Source organism: Corvus brachyrhynchos, unplaced genomic scaffold, assembly GCF_000691975.1.
Source record: "Corvus brachyrhynchos isolate BGI_N302 unplaced genomic scaffold, ASM69197v1 scaffold398, whole genome shotgun sequence".
In the NCBI taxonomy this organism is placed as follows: Eukaryota; Metazoa; Chordata; class Aves; order Passeriformes; family Corvidae; genus Corvus; species Corvus brachyrhynchos.
The window spans coordinates 1,441,752-1,462,323 of NW_008239780.1; the positions used below are offsets into that span (position 1 = coordinate 1,441,752).

The window sequence follows — 20,572 nt, forward strand, 5'->3', positions numbered from 1 at the left end:
TGATTTAGCTTGCTGCAGCTCTAGGGAGTGATCGTTTGTGAAAGGAGAGAATGAAACCTCTGCTGCTAGGTATAGGACATTGCTGTCTATTAGAAAAATGCTGAACTAATGTGATAAGGCAGCAGTGAGATACATGGGCTTCACTGAACTTCAGAAAGTTATATAGGTAAATTCACAGGGTGCTTAATCAAGTGTAACATACATTTTTCTCAATCCCCCATCACACGTGATGCCCTTCTAAATTCCCTCTGGGATGCGTTGGACTTGCACCCACTTTCCACTTTATCCTCACATTCCAGTGAAGAGGTTGGAACATGGCAGAACAGCAGAACACATCAAAGTCAATGGACAGGAAAGTGAACTCATTACTAAGTGGATCTAATTGGAGGCTAACAGGATCACAGAATCATAGAAAATGAGAGCTGAAAGGAAATACAAGACTTTATCTTGTCCATTCCTTTGCCTCGGGTTAGATCGACTATGCCTACATCAGCCCAGACAGATGCTTGTCTAACTCCGTAAGTTCACCAAGTAACCCATTCCAGTGCCTCTGTATGAATGCTCTACTTAGGGCAAGTTCTTCCTACTGTCCAATTTGAACCTCCACTGCTGTCCTTTCAGACCATTGCTTTCACCTTAGTCAAAGAAATGGTGAAGAAATTACTCTTTTTCTTAGCTTTAGCCTTTTACCTATCTGAACAATGAAACATGAAGGAATCAAGTCTCCTAATGATGAGGATTAAGACGAGAAATATGGTCATCATGGTGCAGATTAGGACCTAGTAGGATTTTCTAAGGGTTTACACAGCCACGTTCCACTGAAAACCCTCCCAGTATTTTGCCCTGTGCTGTCAGCTACACCACATCAACACACTGGCTGAACCAACCCAGGTCTTGGAAACTCATGATACTACTGCACCTGTTTCCTGGAACTGCAGTTTTACATAATGACGTGAACAGTGTATGCAGAAGTCTTTTGGTAACCTTAAGACGTTTAGGGTCAAAACCAAGAGAATACATATAAAGTGAACTGGCATTAATTATTCAATATAAATGACAAGCATAAATTTAGGCACTGTCATGTCTCTTTCTCAAATTGAAAATTTGTGGTAGCCCTCAACAGACACATCCACTGCACAGTGAATACGTGATCTAAAGGAAAAAACTTAATAGCTCCTCAGAAGAAAGTTACTTAGGAGTTTACATATGAATTAAAATAATATCCCTAGAGAGAGATTAATTGACCATGATCCAATGCAATCATATGCAGAAACTGGACAACACAAATTTCTGAAAATTCTGACATGTTTCTTAAGATCCCATTCTCCCAAGCCACTGACAGGACACTGATTTATCACCATGATATCATCAAACCCGTCTAACTATGACTTGAGAAAATGCAACTGGTAAAAATTAACCTCTTTGAGAGTACCATTCACCACAGCTGCTAATAGGAATTCCATGCTCCCAGGCCATGTAAAGATGCTGATAAATCCTAGAGGAATGGGAGAGGCTGCCTTACTGCCAGTACGCAAAACAAGAGTTCTGACTTACCACTTTTTTACTTTCTATACGAAGTACATTGGTTGTGGCCCTATTTGTGGCCCAAAATCTGCTGCTCCACTGAAGGCAACTGAGCTCCTATTTGTCTCAACTGACTCATGAGACTCACTCAAAAGAACAGCCAGGTCCAATTACTCTTTGATTTGTTAGAGCAGATAATACTGGTTTCTATTATTTTCATGTATTTTTAACATCCATAGACCTGCATTTTCTTTTCTAATACCTTTATTAGTGCATTCCATATATTTACAACACACATTGGTGTGAGAGTGAGACCCCTGGGAGTAATCATTATTCAGTGCATTATTCTTGCACTTCTGTTTGTTCATTCAACACAGACCTGTCTTCTGACACTACTCTGTCCTCATATTTTATCAAGCACACAGATTTGTATGATAACAGCTCATCAAAATCTCCATTATTTCATCCATGGTCTTTCTTTCTTCTATTCATTCACTTCCCATTATTCATAAATAATATTAAGAGACTTATCTTTCAACATTCTCCTTTTTTATTCATCATATTTTACAAGCCACACATATTTATGGTATGTGATAAAGACACATAAACCTCATTATTCTACATTTATCTGTACTGAATTGTCTTTGTAATCTCTTAGATTTTAAATGTCCTAAGCCTGCCTCTGTGTTCCTACATTTGTCCTCATTATTTAATGTCTCTTTATTACCTACTCTAAGTTGAAGAGTCTTCTCTGGCTTCTTTTTGAATTACCAGCACCTACTAAATCTTTGACTTAGCATTTGATCAGAATTAGCTTTAATTCTGGCACTTACCGCAGGTATGAAAACATTTTTCAGTTACTTTATGACCAGCACTAGTCTCCAAGGGTCAGGAGGTAACCAAGAGCCCCAGTTTGCAGCCAGCTCTCCCTGGTTTCCTGGTGCCCTGGCAGCTCACAGAGCAGACCCCATGTCCCCAGGCATGCTGCCACGCAGGTTCCCTGCAGCGCTGCTGCTTAGGGAACACCTCACTTAATTCCTTCCCTTTCCAGGGCTTTTAGGGCATGTTCCCTGCAGTGATGTCCCTTCACAGTCAACTGCCACTTCATGCTTCCTTGCTTCAGCATTCACCCCCTTCCCAGATGAGCTGGGGGCCTTGCTACCACTCACTGCTTCTCTTAATTTGAGCAGAGAAACCTCTGAAGATCATGATGTCTCCTCGATGCACTGCATTTTCTGCCTCTAAGACTTATTCCACATTCTTGTGACTGCCCTGCTTTGCTTTCTCACGGGGGATAACTTGTACTATCTGTCCAACAGCCACCTATTTGTGATGATTGTGTAATCTTAGACCTAAGGCTTTCCAAGTTGTTTTAACTTGAAAGTAAGTGCAAAAATGTCTTTTCTAATTTGGTGAAGCTGGGCAGGAACATGCCCCTGATACGCTGCCTTAGTATTTTCGAATGCATTTAAAATGTTCCTAGTCCCTTGGCAAGCTGTACTAAATCTGCAACTCCAGAGGGAGCAGTTGGCTTTTTGAGATAAAGCTGAGATTCCCACGGGTTGCAGGTGGCCTAAAAGAAGTAGGATTCCTCTGTCAATGCTTCATGGGTCATTCCATGAGTAACTGAGGAACTCACTATGCTGTGGATCTCAGGTCTCTGCTGACAGGCAGTTTGTTTGACATCTCTAATTTAAAATATGAGCAGAAGTTTTAGATGAATTCTTTCAGAACTTGTAAAGCATTTTATTATTCTACCACCATTCTGCCTTGCTCTGCTGCTACTTACCTGCTATTTTTTTCTTTTTGTTTTGCATATTAAGCTTCCAGTAAGCACCTCAGGCTGAGACATTAGGCTCAGATATGGAACTCTGTCAAGCAGCTTGTGAATTTGCAAGTGTCACATTACCAGAAGATGTCATTTACTGTATTACATTTTTGATTAAAATCTTCAATGAGAGAAATTAAGCTGAAGGCTAGTGAGGTACATTCATTTCTTTCTGCTGACAATGTTGCTGTAAGCAGCCTTTGAAGGGTAATTAATTCACTACCATACACTGGGCCCTTTTCGTGGGCAATTTGCAGTGAGTCAAATAGCTTGCCAGCAGCATGCATTAAAAAAAAAAACCTCAGCAAAGAAACAAGCTAAAAACCTTCCTGAGAACAAAAGTTGACAAAAACACTATAATCTGCTACACCCTGCTACATGTAGTAGGTTAAAACCATGCCTGATGTAAGCAAGTACATTTCCATTTATCCAGAATGTCTCTAATCTGCCTTTCAGCATGTCACAGTTTAAGTGGGAGTCTGTACAAACCCAGTGCATATGACATAGCTTTGACATAACAAAATGTAAAATATGTTTTGCAAACATGTAACTCCTTAACATTATTTTTGGTGTAGTATTTAGCCATGGCATGGTATTTAGCTCATGCAACATCCTGACTGTATTTTAGAAGCCAAATGGTTGAATATTAGACCTAAGATAAAGTCCAAGAGGCAAATGCAGAGGGATAGATGTCTCAGCAGCTGACAGAACAACTAGTTTTAGTATTTCAGATTATTTGTAAAATTCCAGGATATGGCAGAGACCAAACACTTCCAGTCTGAAGGACAGAGATAATCTTCACCCTTTTTGATAGCTTTCCAAGATCTAATCAACATCACTTTGTCTCCAGGGAGATTCATGCAAACATCACCCATACTTTACATACATTTACTATACTGTGTTACAGCAAAACACTGCCCAATGTCATTTGAATCAGAAGACTGAAAATCTTGGATAGATGTCTCTTCCTTAATCCTCCTAATGGTCTCAGAGATTTCTTGTAAAGGGAAAAAAAAGGGCAGATAGGGCTTGGCAAAATTGGAGCACCAGTGAGAATAGATGCCAGTGCTCTGATATAAATGCATGCCACTACTACATCCAATCCTTCCAACATGTTGAACCACCAATGTTATAAAATCAGTGGCATTGCAGGCAGCCATGACTTAAGATCATCTGCCTAGACACAACCTTTTCAGTAAAAGCCCAAAGGAGATTTAAACCTCCCAAGCATTCTTTGGTCTTTACCAGATAGGCTGGATCACAGATTTCTGATTTTTTACTGTAGCAGCAGTTGTCTTTCTATATTTTTTCAGTAATTGTAATTCCCAGGAGAAGAACTGACACAAGATGACAGTCAGATTGGCAACGTCAGAGGAAGATTTCTGAACAGAGGCAGCACGGCTCAGCTATTGCCTCGTTCAGAGACCCTGCTTATATCTCATCCTTGAGGAAAATTCTGGCAGTTTTTAATAGTATTTGACTTATGGATGAACAATATTTCAACAGCCTGGAAGACTCGAGGATCAAGCAAAGTGTGGACTGAGCAACCCTTTGGGGTGCCCAGCACATTGCAGATTACTGTTGACAAACCCCAGGAGACACAGCACAGCATGAGTCTCCAGGCACTGCCCAGACTCCAAAGATGCAGCCACCCTCATCTGAATCCCAATGATCTTCTAACCAAGCTAACTATAAATTTGTCTACAGTGGGAGGAAATGATATCTGGGGTGTTGGTGATACACCAATGCCAGCAAAGTCCTACTTCTCAGTGGCAGGAAGTAAGAAGCCATGGTGAGGGATGGGCTGCTGCTCCCACATGGAACTTCACTGCTCTTCAGTCTTCAAAGGCATGGCAGGTATCAGGGTAAAGAAACGAAATACTCAGAAAAAGCTTTTAAATCCAAGTTAAATCCCATCAATGATAGCTTTAAAAGATCAATTCCTTATATCTATAAAAGCACGTTGATGGGATTATGTGCAATCTGGCTGCTAACATTTGCAGTGTCACAGAACACTGTATAGGCAACTTGAGCACTCACCTCCTCTCTGGAAACTCCTCACTGTGAGGCATTTTGATGAAGAAAATTTTTCAGTGGTGACCTTTGGTTTAAACTGTGCACAGAGCCAGCCAAGGACCCTGCCCCAAATGCAGTGGCCTCATTCATAAGCACAACACACTCCAAGAGACTCACCAGAGGCAGGTGGGTGCTTGTCATGGAGTTCATCTTCATGGCCTATTGTTTTACATATTTATAACATCCTGTTACATTATTAATACTGATTAAATGTTTAGGCATTTCAGATCAATAATGACTCTGTTTACAAATTTACTTTATTAAAAATTAATGCTGCAAAGAAAAAAGTGCACTGAATTTGTGTGCAGCTATGGGATTGTGTTGAGGTTGTAACCTAAGTGCTATGTACTGGGAAAACAAAAAAATTCTTATGTGCTTATTACTGGACCATGGTTTATCCAATGCACAGGCCTAGTTGACAGGGTAATAGTCAGGTGATGTGGATGATTTGTGGATCTCTTTGTCAGCATGTAAGTTATAGCTTCCCAAGTGAACTGCAGCATAAAAACTTATGTGCCCCTGTATTTCAAATATTCAAGAAAATATGTGTTACCAGGTTTTCTGAGTAAGTAAGTGCCCTTTTCCTACTGCATATTTCCTTCCTGTTAAAGGGCAAAGCCAATCTCACAAACACTCATGGATCACTCTACTCTTTGCATGATAACCTGCAGCACAAAATAGTAAATTCCACACTGCTTTATCAATGTGTAGCAAAACCAAGGAAGTTTTTAAATTATGTGTCTAGATTACATGTAAGTGACACACATTAAATTCATTACACTGTAAATACCAATCAAATTGTATAGGGCAGAAAGGTAACTGAAGACAGCAGATGTGAATCCAACTCACATCCTGCCATCACTTAGGTACAGTGTGAAGGGCTGAACTTCCCCCTGCTGATTTTACAAGCATGAGACAACTTACCCAAGTCAGTCTTGTTAATAAGAGCAGTAGAGTTTGTTGCTGTGACACTTACATGAACCAGACAGGTAGCAACAATAATCAGATAACCAAGATCCTCAGCTGTTGGGACTTTAAAGTTTGCTATCCTGTTAAGTATTTTATGAGCACTGGTGAAAAATTCTCAGCTATCCAGGTACCACCATTTTTTCCTGGTTAAATAATTTAATTGCAGTTCTCAATATTCAGAAAAGTCTTTCATTTAAAAGAAGACTCACCTGCTCTCAAAGGAGACATCTCCTGGGATTACATGAGTGCTTTCCTTCCCAATAAGGAATCTGATTCGATCATAAAAGAGCCTTGGAGGATGCTGAGAGAAAGGTGGTTGGCTGTGCTGAATAAGGTCAAGGGGATCAGGAGAACCCTGGCAGAGAGGACTTGAGTAACAGTTGCTTTGCTGACAACAGTCAGGGTCTACGCAGTCTGTCAAGCCATCTAAAATGGAAAGAATGGAAACTTCAGGAAATGGAACGGTTCTGAGAATAAAGCACCACATTTATTACCAGAGAGCCCAGGAAGTATGTAATTAACGGGAAGGCATGCTGATTATGACACAGTCAAATTCAATAAATCATTAATGTACATGCTTAGTCCAGGAGGGGTATTTGTCTCAGTCATTAACACTGTATCACCTCATCAAATCCTCACACAATGAGAAAACAGAACCTACAAACTAAGTAAATAGGGAAGAGCAAGACAGTCTTCCCTGCAGAACAAGCAGAAGAAAGTCACTACACTTGTCAGTGCAACGTGATCCACACTGTGCAGCTGCTCCCTCTAACAGCCCTTTATTGTGAGCACTGCCTGGTGACCCCAGCTGGGACATACATTCACTACCCAGCCCCCAGTAACGAGGTCTGAAATGTTACACAACTCTCCCAAGTGTTGTGTACTACCACTTTTTACCATGCAGTAGTCAAAAAAGACTTGTTACAGTTGCCTTATTTCTGTTTTAAGCCCTACAATAGTTTCACAAGTGGTTTAGGATATTTACTTTTCATTTATTGGTTGCAATACCAGAATGATCCAGAAAGGGCATAACTGTAATTACACTCCTGCAGTTGGTGATACATGAATGCACACCTTGATTCAGGCTCAGTCCCAGTGACCAGACAGTTACAGTCTTCTCTATAGATGTTTGCACCACGAAAGCAAATTTGGAAAGTGAAAATAAAGCTATTCCTCCTCTGTCCGTTTTCAAGTATGAAAAATAGAAGAAATAATAGATTTTTTCAGAAATCTACATTTCCTTATGGACAAAATTGCAGTAAATTTTGTGGGTGAAATTAAGTTACTTAAATATCTAAAGCTTATGATGAAAATTGAAGCACTGAAGTACATCTAAAGCACCTAAATAAAACTTAAAATTGGGCTATTGGCATTTAATTGCTTCTATCAGCAGCTTAGATGTCCAAATTGCCTAAATTACATACTCAATCAGAAACAATTTTATAGGATATGGTAAGATAACCAACAGTCTTCTTCAACATCCACTTTATGACTTAGCAGCTGTAAGTTGCTTGCATTTAAAGCAAGATAAAGGTGTTTTATCCTTCAACAAAGACACCTCTTTGTATTTCTAACAAGGTTGGTCTGAATAAACGTGGAGTCATCCTATCACTGTATGGATTTCCCTTGCATTAAAACTGGAATGCTGTAGGATCAACATACTGTCAGATATTTTCACCTCATGCTTTGACTTTCCATACTCTGTTTGCACCAACACTTTGAAGTCTATCAAACTGCACCTCCTCCAGGCAAACTGTGCCAGCACAGGAGCTCCTGGAGCTTTGTCATTGACTTTAATGGGTTCGAGACCAATCCCCAGCCAACCCCACTGCTTTCTCACCAGAGCACTGCGTGACTGCCCAGTAAACAGCAGCATAAAACATTCAGTTTTAAAAGAAAACAAAAGCCCTTCTACAGAACAAACACATATAACGAAATGGCCTTTCCTGGCATCTGAAAATCCTTGCCTGACCTTGAGCAAGGTAATTGCTTGGCTAAGGAAAAAATATTAACAAATCTATTCTCTGCAGCTGGGAAATCAGATAGAGCAGGCTAGCTTTTGTGGTAATGAGCCAAGGGCAACTGTAGATAGCTAGTAACAACAATCTAGGATCCTCAGATCCAGCAGAGCTGACATGGCTACAGGTCAGTGTGTGCTTTAAGTTCTCTCAACATTCCCCATATCCTGGAGACAACAGGCATTTGCCAGCAGTGGGAGAAGAACTTCACAGGGCAGTGTTGAGTTTATTGACTTTGAGTGCAGCAGTCACTTTATATTCAGGAAAGCCTAGGAAGCAACTGAAATCTGCTAGGAAGTCAGTAAGCTGAAACAATAAGGGGCCTCCAGTCTAAATGAAAGCACATGGGAAGCAGATGGAGGAGTTCACAACATGAACCAAAGGGGTTTTCAGTGGGTTCTGATGAAAAAATAAAGGAGTGTTTTGGGTTGGAACTTGAAGAGCAGGCTTGGAACTGCAAGGAAAAAGAAGAATTGTTTCATCTATTTTTTGTCCAAGGAATGAAGCTCTCTATATTCTCAAAAAATGAACTGAAAAGCTTCAAGTTACAGATGCTTTTCAGCAGATCATCCAAACTACAAACGTTAAAGAATTCTACTAGACTTGAAAATGTCATAAAGACATTGAAATCTCTTGCTGTGGTTTATACTGGTGGTGGTGCCTGCAGAGGGCTCTGACATGGTCAGGCCATTCAGGGCTGGGCCCTGCTAGTGGAAGGGTTATGGCAGTGACAAGTCTTGTTCAAGGAGTTAAGGGATTTTCTGGAAGATACTAATTTCTACAAGCTCACAGCTGTCTACCTGAGAAACTTGACAAACATTGGTCTGGCAGATTACGTGCTAATCGGAAAAAACCGAGTACTTATTTCAGAATAACAGTATCCATGGGGAAGCTATTTTGGAGTAATTTATTCCACACCAGCAATTCTGATTAATTTTTTCCTTGTCAACAAGCCATTAGATGTGGGAACTGAGCTGACCTGATTCTCTCATTTATGTAAGAAATAAAAGTGAAAGGTCACAGAAATACTAGAATATGAAGATTTGCCTAGGCAAGAAATAGCTACAAAAATAACACTTAACTATTTTGCTTGTTCTAATAGAGTCCTCATTTTCCTCTGCTTCGGTCAAGAGCTTACATAGCTGGTGACAAACACAGTGCATTCAGGCTGTACACAAAAAGAAACCAAGGAAAGGGAAAACCATTTTCCATCTTCCAGTCAGACTCAATTTTCCTCTTTTCTTTACAGCTTCCTTGTCAGCAGTGACTGCCTTATAAATTCTTCCAGGTTCTGCTAATGGAGTTATTTTGGTTTGAATTACTTGCACCTGGTTTCATTTGCCTCTTCAGCCTCCCAGGGCTACAAGAGGGTGGGTTTTCCCATTAGGAGGGTGTGAAGTCTCAGAAGCACATCTGAACAAGCCATTTTGAGACTGGTGTGCGTCCTAACAGCACCAAAAATGTGTGAAGTTCTGGATTCAGAGCTACGAAGTCATCAGATAAAGAAACTGCTACCCAAAGTACCAGTATTAGTGCAAAGGAGCAGTGTTTAGGCCACAGACTATCATTCATGAGTTCACTTTCTCTCTCATGCTGTACTTTTTAAAAAATATTTTGATTGATCAGACAGGAATTTATTTCAACCTCCCCTCACAACCATGAAGAATGAAAGAGAAGACATGTTAGGCTCAGAGAAGATGCTTCATGAGCAGCAAGACAGGAGGTGCAGAAGCACCAGCTCCTCTGTGGACTTAACATGGCATATTTAGCTTAGACGGCTGTGTGTATTTTAGGCATATTAACTACAGTTGTCTGAGTAATGCAACTTCCAGCTTTTCTCCAAACAATCAAATAAAATTTAGAAGAGAAACTGACATGGATAGAACTGAAAAATATTTTTCTCACTTTGTGAAGAAGTAAAATAAAACACTTATTTTGGGGCAAACAGGGAACTCTTAAGCCAAAATAAAACCTTTCTTCCACTGTAGGCTTATTCAAGACATTGGTTTTAAATTAAACATTTTTGAAGAAAAAAAGGAAGAAAATCCAAATCTAAAACCTCCAAAGAAAATTCCTATAATTTAGCATGATATCCATCAAAATGGACCAGGTAAACCAAACTGGTACAGAATCACAAGCTACATATGGAGACAGGTTGTGATAATGCAAATCATATTAGTAAGTGCATATGAGGATAACATTTTCAACAAGCCAATCCTATTTGAAATGAGATTTTTAATCCAGGAGAATAACCCAGAAAAAAATACCAAATAAATCTTGTTTATAAACTATATAGTCAAATTCATTCACTTGAAAATGCTACAAATACATTGGTCAGTTCTCAACCAATGGTCACAATTTGAGTTAAATTTTCATATCAGGAACCAACTATTAAAAAGCTCACCGTGTTAGCAAATCAGCAGGGTTTCTTTTAAATCTCAGGAGACAACAGTCAGGAGCATGAACAAACTACTACAAACAGCAAACACTGTAATTCATACAGCAGGGGATCCTGTACACTGAAGTTTTTACTGTCAATTACCCCAAAGTGCAGACTAAAATGTATTACAGATGTGTAAATGGTTTTGGTTTGTTACCAGCATTTTAAAATTTATTTTATATGAAAGACAGCCAGGCAGATTCATAGTACACTACAGATTATATAATACAGTGATTTACATTTTGATGAGTCTGAGATTATGGCTTCCCATCCTCCCTCTTTTGTATGCAAGGATAATGATGAACTGGGGTATTTTGCTTTGTAAGTGAATTAGAAAATTAAAATATGTTTAATATTACTGCTAAGACAGAATTCACAAAGATTGACTTCAGGATAGAAAGCACTTCGTAGTATTCTTCAATAATTTAAACAACCTCAAAGGGAAGGCAGAGCATGCCAAAACAAGTTGCTCTGTTTTCAGTCACACCACTCCTATCTGCATTGCAATAGATCACAGAACTAGGATAAGATTTTCCTATTCCTTTGCTGGGGAATAGATTTTTTCAGGAAGCCTTCTATAAGGAATGATATTAATATTTATTGTGTCAGGAGTGTGTGTCAATGGAATCACATGAAGTTTTCCATCAAACAAAATGTATTTTCTTGCTTATACATTTATATATATACTCCTTATTCCATATGATGGAAGGGATGTCACAAGTGTTGTGAAATTAATTCCTCAGCTATGCTTCTGCTGCAGTCATAGAAGGCTCATGTTGTGCTTGGTACAGCACATTTCCTAATGTACACATTGGGCAGCAATCTCTCTTCTACAGGCATGATCACCTTCAGCAGCCAGAAAATTGGCAATGGAACTGTGGCTATGGACCTACCTCTCCACTGGTTACTTTCCAGCAATATATATCTACTTTCTATGTCTGGGAAAATGCTGCACAGTGAGTGCACTTCGTATGCTATGTATTTGAGCTTTCCATGTGCTGCATAATACTTGCATTAAGTTCTCATTAAAATGAAATGAAATGAAATGAAATAAAATAAAATAACAGTTGGAAATGAAAAAGGCTTTTTTTCAGCCCTAAGTTAATTGCAAGAACATGGAACAAGTCATATATTTTGTGCCTGATACAAACAGCTCTGTCACCTACTTTCCAAATCCTAGCATCTCTATTCTTCTCATCCACCCCTGAAGTACTTGAAATTCATGACCACAAATATGGGAATATCACAATAACTCATGTTGCTGAAAATGGATCTGTGTTCACAATTAGTACAAATTGTCTAGATACAATTTCAGGAGCACTCAAGGACAGTAAAGAGGCACTGCATGGGGACACTGGTAAGGGGACAAAGTGGTTCACACCAGCAGTGGTGGCTTCCCCACCTCACCAGTGAAGCATGCAACAACTTGCACAGCAGCTTCTTTTCTATTAAACCACTGAGATACTTTATTAACTGGCTATGAAAATGAAAAATTCAATCAGACTCTACCTCCCATGTTTCTGATGTTAGTTATTTTAATAAACCATCCACTATCATTAAGTTCTGGTGAGGAAAACATAACTAGTTAGCAATAAAACTTAAAATTGCTATTATTCTGCTTAAAAGTTCATGAAATGAGCAAAGCTCTCACCTTTTCAAGCTTTTGTCACCCATGCAGAAGATAGTAGTGAAGTTAACTACCTGGTTAATGTAAACTAATAGGTTTGAAGTCTTATGGATATCAAACCCAGAATACTACAAGTGGTGTAGGTGCTTATATGGTGCATGAACATGTATGCAGACACGCTTACAAACACACCCTAATGATGTACTTGCCCAGGACATGAAAATCAAATCTCTAAGCAATATGCTGTACTTAGTTTTGGGCACCATGATATAAGAAAGATATAAAGCTATTAGTAAATGTCCAAAGCAGAGCTATGAAGGTGAAAGGCTTAGAGGGGAAGCCCTCAGAGGAACATCTGAGGTCACTTGGCTTGTTCAGCCTGGAGGAGACTGAGGGAAGACCTCATTGTGGTCTTCAACATCTGCAGAGGGACAGGCACTGACTGATCTCTCCTCTCTGGTGACCAGTGACAGGACTTGGGGGAACACCATGAAGCTGTGTAAGGGGAGGTTTAGGTTGGATATTAGGAAAGGATTCTTCACCCAGAGGGTGGTTGCACACCGAAACAGGCTCTCCTGGAAAGCTGGCACAGCATAAAATCTGACAGAGTTCAAGAAGTGTTTGGGTAACACTCTCAGACACATGGTGTAATTTTTGAGGCTGTCCTGTGCAGGGTCAGGAGTTGCACTTTGATGATTTTTGTGGGTCCTGTTCAGCTCAGGATATTCTATAATTCTGTAAGTATCAATGACTTTCATTTTCACTGCTGCAGAGCAACCCAGAGGGCCGTGTGTGTGTCAGTGCACTCCTGTTCCATCTATACTGATCCCAGTGAGTGCAAGCCAGAGATGGAGCTGTGAGATCTATGTCCAGAACATTTTCACAGAAAGTAAAAAACGGGATTTAAGTTTCTCCTTAAATATTGCCTGTGCTGACTTTATTCACCACAGGCTCAGTTAAGTCTAATTAGTGTTGCCAGGAATCTAAGCAAACGGAATCAAAGAGTAACTTCAGAAGAGACTAAGCAGCAGCAGCAGCAACTGTCAAGAGTCTCTAATGCTTATTCATATGCATTAATTCAAAGTGCCCAAATTTTACCCATAATACATAGCATGCAGCAGACAGTGAGGCTGTTAAGCGGGAACGCTGGTGTTTATATAAGGAAACCCATCAGTGTACCTATGGAAAGGCTGTAAGTGTTTTATCCAGTGAGTACCAGTAGTGTTTGGCCTTCCACATTCGGGACAATACAAATATATCAGGGTTTTCAGAAACTGTAAGTATCCCTAGGGAGTCCTCGCTGCTCAGCAACAATGAAAACCATTCCCATCAGTATTATTTATATTGGGTAATAATAGCATATTACTTATATATGGACTCAATATCTCTGTGATGGATAGCTTATTAAAATGCCAATGGACGGGTCAGAAACACATCAATATTTTAGCAGCACTGGTTTTCAACCCAAGGCTATGCTGAGTCATATATTTCCTTGTGCTTGGAAAAACTTGGAGAAAGCTACAATAACTGTCTGAAGTGACTGAAGGCATATTTGGAAAAGAATTCAAAGCTTGTAGTAAACAGTATTTTCCTTAAAAACAAACAGGCAAAATTGATTAATGAAAGAAAAACGATAAAAGGAGATGCAGGCAAATTTAAAAGAAAGATCTGTATCAAACAAACTAATGGGAATGACAGGCTGCGACTTTCAGCTTGAGACAAAGACCTGTTTGTGCAGCAGCTGGGTAAATAGATGTCCAAAAAACAGGCAAATTGTAGCTTGGCTGCAACTGAGTGGGGTGTGACGCATGAGTGCGCTGTGTGCTCCCCCACCTCAGCGGTGTGTTCTGCCTCCTGCCCCAGGACACAGGCACTTTGTCTGCAAAGAGCTCAGCAGAGCTTTCCAGAGATCTGGAGCTACTGGAGCTTCTAATGAGTCCAAATTAGTGGCAGGACAAGAGGAAATACCCTGCTCAGATGAGCTGAATGGCCATCTTATAAACTGAAATCATGTGAGTCGTGACAGTTAAAGAAGGAGAATACAGAATGGGGAATTATGCTGAGGGAAGCCACAGTGAGGGAAAGGCCCCACTGCAAAGGCCACCTGCTTGACTCCTTGGCATTTTTTAATGGACATCACACTGCTAACAGACTGCAGAAGCACTCCATGAGAGCAAGTGCAAACCATGCCATCGTGCATCTGTTATAATGCTAAGACCTTTCCACTGATATTTGTAGTGATATTTGAACAGGTAAACATGCCCTTAAGTCTGCAAGCAGGAAAAAGCTAACAGAGAGTTATGAGCTGGAATGGGAAAGGCAGTTATGGTACAGTCAGGGAACAAGTGCAGCGAATCCTAACGGGGCTCTAAAAGAAATTGTACTTTCCCTGCCCAGGAGAATAGTCCACACATGTTTTATCTTACCACCAGGAGAAACTGCACTGAAGGGATCTTGGTGCTTCAGGGGCTGCAGGACCAGGAACATGGGAATATGCTTATGGCTTTTCTTTATAAGATTGTATCAGTTCTTAAAATATGAATTCAAGACTTTCCCCCTCCCAAAGCTTTCGTGCTCTTAATACAGGCTAAACAACAACACTAACACTTTTTCATGCCAATCAAATGACATTATTGAATCCTTATGGTTGGGATTAATCTGCTTTTTTTCTACTGTGTCTCTGAATGTAGTTTTAAATGTCAAAAAACCTCAGTTTTTCCATCCCTGAAAGTACCATGTGAAAAATTAACTGAAAAAATAACTGAAAACAAAACAAAACAAAATTATCTCTTTGTCTAAGTTCTAAAATTAGACTTTGTTTGAAATTATAATTGCTCAGCTTTACTAGAGCTTTGTTCTTTGGTGGTGATCTCCTCAAGAACTTGAAGCACAATAGGACTGAGATATAAATATTTAAACACAACTGGAATGATTAAGACCTTTGCTAGGTGAGAATGCCATGATTTGGCCTATACAAGGGCACTAAATTATCTCTTGGGCTATGTGTCACTGACTGAATATGATCACATCCTAAGAGCTTAGGAAGTTACCACCTGTCAGCTGTGTTTCTTTAACTCAGCTGAGTGCAAACTCTTAACTCACCTCAGCTACAGGTGAAAATGCTAATAACTTCCATCCTGATGAACCTCCAGCTGTGTAGCTTCATGGATGGAAACTTGCTATGTCACCATAATATTCTCACAGTCTAAGGCTCAACCTCCCAGCAAACAGGACTTAAGAGGTAATGTCACACCTGCTTCCCAATTCCTGATTTTCCTGTTGTGTTGGTATACAAACACTGAAACACACAGCTTCTGATTTCATATTCATCTTACACTGGTATAACTCCAATGACTTTACGGGAATTTTTCTAATTTATACTTATGCCAAATCAGGTCCTATGAACTTCATATGTATATATATATATATACATAAAGGGAAGTGGTTATAATATGTAGATACAATTTTCTTTTCTTATACAAAATTGATTGTGAAGAAAACTTAATTACATTTAGCCCATGTGTAGCAGTCAGATTAATTAAATATTTCTCTCTGCACTTATCTCTCATTTTAATGTCAACAGAGCTGTCCTAGACCATGTTATGCTGCCGTTAAGAAGGAAAAAGAAAATTGCTTTTAAAACCTGCAGTGAAAGGATGTTAAGTGTCTGCCTTAAACTGACAAATTCAAGGAGATTTAGAGTTAAAACTGCCAACTCTTCCAATAACTCTCTGTTATTGCAGAATATAAAGCACCCAAAATCACAATACAGGGCAGTTTACACAGAGCCGGTTCATAGAGTGCATCAGAAAATGCTTTCCATACATTACAGGCTAAACAGGGTTTGAGTGGGCAGATTTAAGAGTGCAGGCAGGTGAGTCAGTGGCTCAGACCGCAGGGGAGGGCACCAACAGATGGGAGAGCACAGGAGGCAGGGATGCCAGCTGTGGGACCTTGTGTGACAGGGACACACACTAGTGTAGGAGAGCACAGACAGTGGGCAGAGACATGGTTGTTGGACCTCTTGGAAATAAGGTGGAAAAGGAAGGATATGAGAGGAATAAGGCAATTTTGAATAGGGTTCAGAAACGAGGAAATCTTTGCCAAAGGACAGCAGGGTCTTAGAGCCCACAGGATACAGAATCAGAAGGTCTCAAAATATATCTGTAAATGAGGAATCATCACTGAGTCAGAATGTTTCTATTGAGGTCCCACAGTGAGCTCAGTTCTTGGATCTATATCAAGCTTAATTTATCAATGACCTAGAAGAAAACAGACAATCATCATAGTAAAGTTTGTCCCTACAGCTGAGTATAAGATCTCACCCAGGACACTGACATGGTCTTTAGGTGTGACACAATAAGATAATGTGTATTTCAATACACCTCAGTGTACAATCTAAGGAAAAGTATTTAACTGTGCTTGGGGCTGATCATAAAATCATAGAACCATTTGGGTTGGAAGGGACCTTAAAGATCACCTTGTTCCAAACCCCTGCTGTGGGGAGGGATGTCTTCCACTAGACCAGGTTTCTCAAAGCCTCATTCCAACCTGGCCTCGAATCCACTCTCTGAATGTGAAAGCTGCACAGCTCTGAGAATGGGACAAGCACATGGTAAGGGCTTTTAGTAAGTGGAGGAGAGAAAAGCAAGAGTCCTTGACTGTTCAGTAAATGAGTATTCCTAAAACAGACAGGAAAAATAATTAACTCTGAGAGCAACCAGTGAGGAATATTGTGGCTTCTCTCCCACTGGCAAGTTTGAAATAGAGTCTGGATGTTTTTTCTTAAAAAACAAGCTCCAACTAGAGTATTAGAGTATTGGAAAGGAAGCAGAGACCAGCTTATGAAAGAACTATGTTTTTCCCCAGCATACCTAAAACTTACACAACCTCAGAATGAAATCAAGACCACAGAAGAGGAGGAAATGATTATTTCAGTACAGGGCTCAGTTTATGGTACTTTCCAAAATCTCTTCTGCCTACTTTCTACACTAGTTTCCTAAACAGTCCTTCAAAAGTAGGTCCAGATAAATGCAAGAACTGTGGTGTGTCTCAGTAGAAATATTAAGTGAAAGACTTATGTTAAAAAAGCAACTGTAAATGTGCACTTAATGCTTGCAAATATATTAATAATAATAGAAGACTAACTGGATGCATTTTGACAGGCACAGAGGTTTTTTTCACTTGGATATCTCTTGGCTGTTCTTTCTAAAAGACTGACAGAATTATGAGCAAGAGTGTAAAGGCGATAGAGGAATTTACTTATTACACTTTTGTTTTGTTTTGCTTTTCATGAGGAAAAAAAACAAGTACTGGGATGGTAGATATGGCTACAGATACTTTCTGCCTTCAGTAGCATCCAGCACAAGGATCTGTTCCCACACTGTGCTGCTTCAGATGAAGTCAGTGGAACAACTGTCTTGAGCAAACAGACAAATACTGACATTTTGTGATAAAAAGGAAAGCATACACCAAAACTATGGATTTAAATGGCAATCAAGGATATGACAGATAAACAGAGACACATGAATTATGTATCATACCTCCATCATTGTCCAGGTTATCTGCACACACCATTTCCATGACAACGTTACATCCCGAGCCACTCCAGCCCACTTGACAAACACAGTGCCACCCATTCTGATCAAGAGTGCACCTCCCATTTCCATAACAGAGACCTGGGCAACCATCTAAAATAGAAAGTGCAAAAAAAAAAGCCTTCATGAAGGGATATTTTCCCTTATTTTGTAGTTGCAATTATTCATTAACATTCCTACTTCCAGCATTATATTTGCTGCCTTCAAATGATGATAGCTTGCAAGCCACTTACATTTCTGGACGAATATGGAAAACTCCCCAACTTGGTTCTTCCCTTTGCTTGCCCAAAAGTAGTTTCTCAGTGAAGAATGAGGATTTTTTTTAGTGTTTAATATTTTGTGCACAGGAAAAAAGTGAGTAAGGTCATGCTATAAAGTTCTAAAGTCATGTCCATCTCTTTCTCTACTGAAAAATAAACTGTAGTTCACTAACAGTATCATACACATAATCAAGATTTATATCAAAGTTACACATGGAAAATATTGTCTAAATGACAAACTAGCAGCTGTGGACACAATCCTACACATTGCAGGGAGTGAAAGTGACCTTTTTATTCTGTTCATAAATACTCATCTGACTGAGAAAAAGCCAATTTGATTTATGTCACAACACAACTCTTTCCACAGAAGACAACTGAGGGAGCACTGCCTTCCTGTTCCACTTTCTCCTGTTATAACTGATTCCAACAGGACAAACACATGCCCTTTGGTGGTGCTGATTCTAGATCAAAACTGGACCAAGGACTGTAGCATCCTCTTGATTATACACTTGCAACTCTGAATCAACTTTGGAAATTCACGTCTAGATTTCTTGCCTGTAAGAGTGAGAGAGGAATGGTCTCTTGGATGTGTACACTCATGTCCATCTGCTTGCATAGCGCAGTGCCAGCTCAGACATTTGTCAGATCCTCACCATGTCACACATGCAGCCAAAGGACAATGGATAAAGCAACGGCAATTGGCAATACGTTTGACAGAGTGAGTGGCATCACTTCTAAAATGGCTCTTTTTGCCAGCATAGACATACAGGGTCTGAAAGCCCTTGCTCCTGATACTGATCATCAACACATAGGTGTTATCAGAGAGAGGGTTTTTTTTGAGGAAGGAAGAAGACTCAGTGCCTGACAGCCCAAATGGACTTTGGAGGAGCCAGTCAGAGAGTCTGGTCCATCAGGCTGTGATTCACAGCCCCACATGCAGCACATTTCCTGGGAACTTTACATGAGACATGTGACCTCCCTCCTTCTCACCCTTGGCAGTTTATCAATCACATCTGCAAACAGAGCGATCAGAGAGTCTGACCCTCTTGCTCAGAAAAACTGGAGATGGATCGCACCATTTTCTCACATGGAGTTATGGAAGATGCTACTCCGAAACAACATGAACTTGGCAACCACCAAATATACTATAAAAGCCTCTTTCAGGGAGTTGGGGGAAAGGGCAGGATGTGAGAGCTCTTTTGGGTAATGTGGATGTTTTTCCACTTTCAATCACTGTCCTGCTGAGTTAATTAATTTCTTGTACATGATTATATTTTGCTACTGTGTGTGGTTATCCTCTAAGTCTATAAATGCAATAAAATGAATGCCTAAATGCTTTTATTATTATCTAATTCCAAAGAAATGAAACAAGAAACAGAAAATAAGCACTCAGGTCTTTCTGAACTAATGGTTGGTTTGGTATTTCTGTGAGCAGCATTTCTGGAAGGGGCTCTGCATCACTGCTCTGCTCAGTATGGCCCAGGCAGAGGGACTGCTGTCACACTGGGGGAAGGTTCTTGCACTGACACGAATGAGCAGGACCTGTGGCAAGGCATGGGAATCAAATGAACAGCACCAGACACAAAGCAACATCAAATTTAACTCTTGTATCAAATGATTTGAAGAGAACTAGATCACATCTGGCACAGACAGCTCTAGAAAACAAGAGTACTTCTCTATCAAAAGAAACTTACTTCAAGCATAAATGACAAAAACAATTATTTTTTGTTCTCATGGGAGACAGTATCAACACAAGCTTTTTAGCAAGTCCTCAGCTCTGGCACTACTTTGGATGGTAAACAAGAGCAAAGAATGGATTTGCCTAACACAGCACATCAGATGGCCCTGTAAAATATGCTTACATTGCTACAACTTTGCAAATGAGTTGAGCACATTACTTATTAAAACCTGCATTTTGTGCTGTAAATCTCTGTCTCCATGTGTGCATATGTATCTATATATATATGTCCATAAACAAATGTGCCATCTATTCTGGGAACTTAGCAGTCCAGAAGCTCAAACAAAATGGGTAACAGAAAACACTCAATTCCCAATACTTTTGTATATTTTCATTACTTTTTTTGGAAAGCTGTTATGAAAAACTTACCTTGGACAGCATCTAAGTAGTGAGCTTAAAAAAAAAAAAAAGAACAAAACTGAGATGGATCAAACTTCTGTACCAAATGAAAATACATTTGCTTATGGCTTGACACCTGTGGGCTAGATATAAAAT

The 20,572-nt window shown here is 39.7% G+C and overlaps 1 protein-coding gene across 8 annotated transcripts in view; it reads right to left on the reverse strand.

The window, feature by feature from the left end:
• The window catches only part of TENM1 (teneurin transmembrane protein 1), an 828,305-nt gene that overhangs the window by 78,648 nt on the left and 729,085 nt on the right, over window positions 1–20,572 (reverse strand). For 7 of the 8 annotated variants that reach the window (XM_017743128.1, XM_017743123.1, XM_017743130.1 and 4 more), the window contains 3 exons: window positions 20,447–20,470; window positions 18,026–18,172; window positions 6,607–6,823 (listed from right to left, as the gene is read on the reverse strand). In XM_017743128.1, the coding sequence (XP_017598617.1) occupies window positions 6,607–6,823; window positions 18,026–18,172; window positions 20,447–20,470 (388 nt within the window). The remainder of the gene's footprint in view (window positions 1–6,606; window positions 6,824–18,025; window positions 18,173–20,446; window positions 20,471–20,572) is intronic. The other variant, XM_017743129.1, reaches the window with a different exon arrangement.